The following is a 6,838-nucleotide window of genomic DNA, read 5'->3' on the forward strand; positions in this document are numbered from 1 at the left end:
GGTTATGCCTCTCCCTTTTAGATAAAATAATCATCATTGATAGCTATTAAAAAAATAATAATCAAAACCTCAAAAAGAATGGGGAAGGAAAAAAATCCAATATATACGTTTAAATATTTATACAGAAGCCGTCCGTAATTGCACCGTTCCGAAGATGTGGCAGGCGGAGGGATATCGACTCTACCCTAAATTAATCGGGATGTGTGTGTGTCTGTGGTGGGGTTCTATTGCTTATTGCTCCGACCGAGGGGAGCAGCCGCCCAGCCGTGCTGCCGGGGCCGGGATGGGGGGCCGAGGGTGCCGGTTTGGAGCTGTCGGGATGGGGGGGGAGGGCTAGGGGGTGTGGGGGGGGCCGCCGGCCGCCCCTCAGTCATCCACGTCGATCTCCACGTCCTCCTCCTCCTCCTCCTCCTCCTCCTCGCTGTCCCGGCGGCTGCGGGGCCGCTCCGTGGGGGGCGAGGCGGGGCGGGGCGGTGGCGGGGCACCGGGCTCCCGGGCGGCGGCGGGGGGCGGCGGCGGGGACCCGGGCCGCGCCTTGCCCCTTCCCTCGGCGCTGGGCTCCAGCTCAGCCAAGGCCACGATGTCCACGGCGGGGTTAGGGCCCAGCTTTTTGGCCGATTCCACGTCGGCCTTCATCTCCTCCAGGTCTCTCTTGAGCTTGGCGCGGCGGTTCTGGAACCAGGTGATGACCTGGGCGTTGGTGAGCCCCAGCTGCTGGGCGATCTGGTCCCGGTCCGCCGGCGACAGGTATTTTTGGTAGAGGAACCGCTTCTCCAGCTCGTAGATCTGATGGTTGGTGAAGGCCGTCCGCGACTTCCGACGCTTCTTCGGCGTTTGCCGCTGCCCGAAGATCGTCATCCCGTCCCGGCCTGCCGACGAGCCGCCAGATTGTACCCGCTTTCTACATGTCCCCCCCCGACCCGAGCCCCCGGCCCCCACACCCCTGCCCCGTCGGTATCTGGAGGGAGTGGGGCAGAGCAGCCGCTCCTGCACCCCGAGGGCCGCGGGGCGAGGATGCCGCCGGGTACCGGCCGCCAAGGGACCCCCCTCATCCCATCCCATGCGACACCCCGGGAGCTGGTGGGGGGGTGGGGGAGGTGAGAAGGAAAACCAGGCCGTGGGGAGGAGTGGGGCACCCACCCGCTGGAGGATCCCCCCACTCCAAGGGGGTCTTACCTTCGGCCGCCTGCAGCACGCTGACTTCCAGCCCTTTGAAGGTCTTGCTGGCCAGCTCTTCCAGGGCGCAGAGGGGCGAGGTCTGGGAAAGCAGCGCCCGGCCGGAGAGGGGCAACCCGGCCGGGGGGTGCTTCTCCGCAGCGGACAGGAGGTGTGCCGTTCCGCAGAGGGTGTAACTCCTCCGCACCGAGGGCTTGTTGAGGATGTCCTCGATGCTGAAGGGGGTGAGGGGCTTGTTGGAGTTGGCCGGCGGTGGGAGGTGATCCAAGGGGCTCCGCCGCCGTTCTTCCCCCGAGGAGGGCTTGGGTTCTTCTTTGGAAGTCATGGTGGGGCCGGGCCGCGCGGGGCTGCCTTCCCCACCCGCGACGGGGATGCGCTGCCGCGGGCAGAAGTCCCCGGCGGGACCGCGGGGTGACGGCGGCGAAGACAGCGAGCAAAAGTTGAAGCCCACCTCCAACTCCGGCGGAGGAGCCCCGGGTCCTCCCGGGGAGAGCCACGTCGGGCGGCGGGCCGGGCGGGCCGGGCGGCGGGCGGGCGGGCGCGGAGAGGAGCAGAGCTGCCGTCGGTCCCTCGCCGAGAGGTGGTCCTGCCGTACCTCTTGTCCCAGGGTTTTGGGTCGGAGATTTTTCCCCCCCTCTCTCCCTTCACTCTCTCTCTCTCTCTCTCTCTCTCTCTCCTCTCCTTTCTCTTCCTTGCTGCTATTTTAAGAAACACCCCAAATCACAGCACTTTCCCTGCCCCCCCCCAGCGAATACCCACCCCAAAGTAATATTAAAAAAAAAAAAAAAAAAAAAGAAGAAGAAAAAGAAAAAGCAGACTTCGGCGAGGGGGAGAGCAGCCCTCGCACCGAGACCTCGGACCAGGGGGAAAGAAGCAAGAAGAGATGGGGTAATTGACTATTGCTAACAAGTTATTGTTGATTGGGAGGTAATCAATTATCTTCAATGACACTTTTCGCCCTCTCTCTCTCTCTCTCTCTCTCCCTCTCTCTCTCTCTCTCTCTCTCTCTGTCCAATGCAGGCTTTTGCAAGTTCGGAGACCCATTAATTAGGAGGCGGTATGGAGGTGGAGCCCAGTTGAATTATAATGCTGAATGCACTTGTCATATTCTGGCCCTGCTATTTGTTTGGACATATATATTTTTAAATTACATTACAAACCAACCTTTATTGCATCAGGATAATACAGTATAGTGAAAAATAATAAGGGAAAACAAACCAAAACGAAAAATATCCGACCGTATATATTTTTTTCTTCCCCCCGAGATTTTTTTTTGTTTTTTCTTCCATTTCTTCCTCCTTTTAATTTCGGCTACCAGGTTATTTAAAATGTCTCTCTCCGGCTCTACGCAGAGCCGTTTGATTTTTTTTTTTTTTTTTTTTTTTTTTTTTTAAATGAGGGGAAGAAGGGGAGAGCCTGGTTCCAGGTAAGGCAGACCTTTCCTTTCCAATAAAATCCGAAGGTTTCCGCCGAATTTGTTGTGCTCCTCTTTCCCAGCGCCCTGTGTTTTAGCGGGCTGCGGAGTCCGGGGCGGGAGCAGGCCCCTCTGGGAGGGTGCCGGTGCCGAGAGTGCCCGCGGAGAGGTTGCGCGGCGGGTCGCGGGCCGTGTTCGTTCGCGGGACGTCGGCGGCTTCTTGGGCTCCGTTGGCGCCGGGGATGGCGGGTAGTCCTGGCCGGGGGCAGCGCGGGGGGAAAGGGCCGGGGAGGGCCGGTTTCCAGTCCGAGGCCTTTTGCTGCGAGCCCATGGGCGGCTCTGGAGAGGGGCAGCGGCGCGGGGTTTGCTGTGCCCCCACTCCCGGGGGAACCCGGCCCGGCGCGGCAGGGGCAGACCCGCTCCTCAGTATTTTCACCCGGGCCACCATCCCGCCTGTGCCTCGCCGTTCCACAGGGACGGAGACAAAGCCCAGAGCTGGGAGTGAGCAGCCTGGTCCCCACCTCAGGCGTGAGTACCCCTCGGTCCCCGTGGGGCGGCCGGGACGCGACCCGCGACCCGCGGGCCGGGGCTGGACGGGGTGGGCGGTGGTTGGAGGGGCGGTGGAGCGGGAGGAGAGGCTGGGGCCAGATCCGACCACAACTTTCCCTCCTCACCTTGAGGGCCAGGAGGAGGACGGCTGGCAGCTCCCAGGCCGCTAGGTACCAAACAAGCACAAAAGAAGCAAATGGCTCCTCTCCTTAAAGCGCCCTCTTCCCATTTTTTATAGCTCTCTGGGAGTCTCTTTATGCAGTGACCTATTTTTAAAGGCCTATATTGGGTTATTCATCATATCAAATACTGCGAGGAACTGGGGGGGGGGGGGGTAGTCGGTTGAGGGGGGAGCGAATTACACTGATTCTAAATCGTCTGGTTTCTTTGCTTTGCTAGGTGGATTATTTGCTTCGCTTTGCTTGGGTTTTATGAAGTGATTTAAACATATTTTAACCAATTAGAGACTTTCCTCCTCTCCCTTGTGTCCCCTCACATTATTTTCTAGCGTGGCGTTTTATGTCAGATTCGGATTTTATTGAGAACTCGGACGGGAATGCTGGTGTTGTAACTACAGAAATAAGACTTTAAAAAATAAAAAAAGGGGGGAAACCGAAAGAAAAAGAGTCTCATTCCTGGATGCGAGTTTAGGTGGGCTGGACGGCGTATGGGATGCTCCGAGGCCCTGCCAGTTAGCGGTTGCAGCCTTCCCCGCGGAGCGCAGACCCGGGGCACAACTTGCGCCCCCATCTCGAGTGCAGCCCGTTCAACTCAGGGCACGGGCAAAAGTGCGCCAGACACAGCGAAACCCTGAAAATCGTTTTCAATCCCCTGTTGTCCCTCCAGCCCGCATCTCCCCTCTTTGCCTACGCTGCAGGACAGGGCTCTAAATGCCCCCTGTTTTTGTTTTTATTTTTTGGCTCCCTAATAGAGGCAGAGCCCAGCCGAAGGCGGACAGCAGCCTCAGTACAGACTCCGGCACAGAGGGACTTCTCTTCGTTTGCCTCGGTCGCTGCCTGTCAGGGGATAGCCGGGTTCATGCCTTGCATGAGCTCAGCCCGATGGCTCCAGGCCTGACGCTTGCCCTTGTACCCAGTGTCCCCCCCGGACAGCACCTCACTGAGAAAAGGGGTGGCTGAGAGGGAAGGGAGCAGGTCCCGGCCCTCCTTCCCCCGAGCCCCACGGCGCTCAGTGGCCGTCCCGACGGCCTCCGACAGACTCCCCTCTCTCCCGTGCTCTTGGCTGCCCGGTGGCGCCTTTGGCGGATTTGGGTTCGTTTTCCCTGCGCTCACTTTGCCTTTGCAACCACTGCATCTCGCTCCTTGCAAACGACTCCCTCTCTGCGCTCCGGGGTGGCCGAAAATCAGAGGAGGGGCAAGCTGGGCCGCCCCCACCCTGGCTTAGCGGGAGAGCTCAGCATCCCCCCTCTCACCCCTTGAAATTTAATTATTTTAATTTTCTTTTCGGCAGCCCTCTTGGCACTCAACCCCGAATTAGAGACCCTCAGTGCCCCCCCCCCCCTCCCCAGCATGTCCCATTGCACCTCCCTGTCCTCAGAGGGCCGCGGGGAGCAAGGGGGCACAGAGGACAGCCGGGGGCCTGCTCCAGCCACCGCCACGGAGCTTCGCATCCTGCCGGGCTCTTCTGCCCGGCCCTCCGGAAGGCAGCTGGTAGTCGTGCGTCCCAGCTTTGAGGTCGTTTGGGGGAAAGCACCCTCATCCGATGCGCTCCGATCTCCCCACTTCTGCCTGCTTCAACCGCTCTGAGTGGTACCTGTCACTGATCTATTCCTGGTGCAGGTACGGGAAGTTTGAGTGGGGTCCCCGGTCAAGAGGCAGGGAGGCGAGCAGGGCTGGAAGGAACAGCGGCCCTTGGGTGTACCCGGGGATGGATGACGGAGTCCCCTGAAACCGTCGGGGAAGCGTCCCTCCTGGTCCCTGCCTTCTTCTGTGGAAGAAAAGCCAGAAAAGCTGCGGCCCTTCCTCCTCCACGGAGCAGAAAACTGCCGCTGAATCCGAAACTATTTGTGAGTGGGCAAACAACAAAAAAATAAATCTGTGGTTATGGATAGCATCTTTGGAGGCGTTTCCCCTCGCCGTCCTCAGAGCCGTATTTCGGGGGGTCGGCGTGCATGCCCTCCCCGGAACAGTCCCAGGCCCGGCGGCCAGCAGCAGGGCACTCCCGGGGCTGCCTGGCTCTGGCTGTGCGCGGCCCGCTCCTGTCCAGGAAAATGTCACAGGAATATAATTAAAGCAGGCGGCATATATCATTCAAGTGTTGATCACCAAAGTAACTGTGTACAAATGACACCTCCTTTCCCGGCATAGCTGAGCCGTGCATGGCTCCCAGCTATGTCTGCCTAGTTTAAGTGGTCTAAACACGTTACTGCTCCCTGTTAGCAGCGTGGAGAGGAGCAAAACTCTGTGCCCTCGAGGTGACAGCTAGTCCTGGCACAGCATCTCGCAAAAGCCGGGAGGGAGAGCCGGGAACCTAGGAAATAACAGTTATTTTTGTCTTTAAGCAACCCCCACCCAAGTTTTGGGCTCCGGGTGCCGAGAGGCGGAGAGTGCCCAGTGGGACCCGCCGTGAAGCCCGGAGGAGGGAGAGCCACGGCGGGATCCGAGGTCCCTGTTCTAGTCTTCTCTACCGAAACTGCTGTAAAATGTACCTACAGGTACCCCTTGACCCCGCCGCCGCCGGGCGCTGCTCCGCGTTGCTCCCTTTGGAAAACAACCACCCCGAGCTGGGGGCCCGCTGGCTCCCATCTGTGATGGAGAGGGGGCGCTGGAGGACGGGGGGGCACTGCGGGGCCGGAAAGAAGCTCCCCCACCGAGCCCATCTCTGGAGGTCGTTGTATAGCTATTGCCCGATCCTTCCTCCCCTCGCAACCACCTCCCTGCGGGGGAAAAAACTTCGCTGCACCAAAAATAAATGTGACCCGAGTGCCCGCATCTGGCCTGGGAGCCAGGGCCAGGGCCAGCGCGCCCGGCCCGGCTCGGCTGGAGCGCACCGGCCCCGCGAAGACCCGACCTTTCCCCGGCAGAGAGAGGCGGAGAAGCCGCAGTTCCTTCGGAGGGCTTCGGCGTGGGGACGGGACCTGCGCGGGGCCGACCAGGGACGAAACCCGCTGCCCCAGGAACCCGACTAGAAGCGGGATGCGGGGAGCAGCCCTACCCGGGCGGGCTGGCAGCGCGGTGCCCGGCTCCCCGACGTTCCTAGGGGATTTTTCGTTTGCAAACGAACTCCCCGGGCGACTGAGCGGAGCCGAGACCGGCGGAGCTACAGGGATCGTCCACCTTTTGCCCACCCCTGGGGCCGATTTGTTTCCCCCCACAAAACCCCTCATAGAGTAGCTGGCACGGCGGTGCTCGCACCGCTCCTGCCTCCACGCCGCGGGACCGGGGGAGGGGAAGGAGCCTCAGTTTGAGCGAGTCCCTGGGTCACTGTAAGCGGGGATGCTCTCGGGCGGGTGCAAGGGAAATAGGGGAGCCCGTCTCCGCCGCAAGACCTTTTATAATCACAAATCGAAAGTAACGCCCGGGGCGGATCAACACTTTCAGCCACTTTATCGTCCTACGTGGGGCCCCAGGGAGCATTTCCCACAGCAGGGGAGAAAAACGGGGGTGTCCCCATTTCAAATGTCGTTGGCCAGCAAGTCCCCTCTCCTCTCAGCACGGCCGGAGACCCTCTCGAGTCACT

The 6,838-nt window shown here is 60.4% G+C and overlaps 1 protein-coding gene and 1 long non-coding RNA gene across 2 annotated transcripts; one reads left to right on the forward strand and one right to left on the reverse strand.

Annotated features, from left to right (window-relative positions):
- Nucleotides 1-366: 366 nt before the first annotated feature.
- On the reverse strand, nucleotides 367-1,501 carry LBX1 (ladybird homeobox 1). Its single transcript, XM_027738720.1, has 2 exons — nucleotides 1,177-1,501; nucleotides 367-869 (listed from the first exon to the last, which is right to left on the reverse strand). The coding sequence occupies exons 1-2, from the start codon at nucleotides 1,499-1,501 to the stop codon at nucleotides 367-369; spliced, it is 828 nt and encodes a 275-aa protein (XP_027594521.1).
- Nucleotides 1,502-2,950: 1,449 nt separating this feature from the next.
- Nucleotides 2,951-5,212, forward strand: LOC120325157. The gene is made up of 2 exons (XR_005567037.1): nucleotides 2,951-3,118; nucleotides 4,939-5,212. It is a non-coding gene; the product is annotated as an uncharacterized LOC120325157 (long non-coding RNA).
- The last annotated feature ends 1,626 nt before the right edge of the window (nucleotides 5,213-6,838 follow it).

This window comes from Pipra filicauda, unplaced genomic scaffold, assembly GCF_003945595.2.
Source record: "Pipra filicauda isolate LSUMZ 115617 unplaced genomic scaffold, ASM394559v2 scaffold85_size2586006_pilon, whole genome shotgun sequence".
Lineage (NCBI taxonomy): Eukaryota > Metazoa > Chordata > Aves > Passeriformes > Pipridae > Pipra > Pipra filicauda.

Coding starts and splice junctions, on each gene's coding strand:
- LBX1 (XM_027738720.1), bottom strand. CDS start 1,501: ATGACTTCCAAAGAAGAACCCAAGCCCTCCTCGGGGGAAGAACGGCGG. Junction 870..1,176: donor CGTGCTGCAGGCGGCCGAAG/GTAAGACCCCCT, acceptor GCTCGTCGGCAG/GCCGGGACGGGATGACGATC.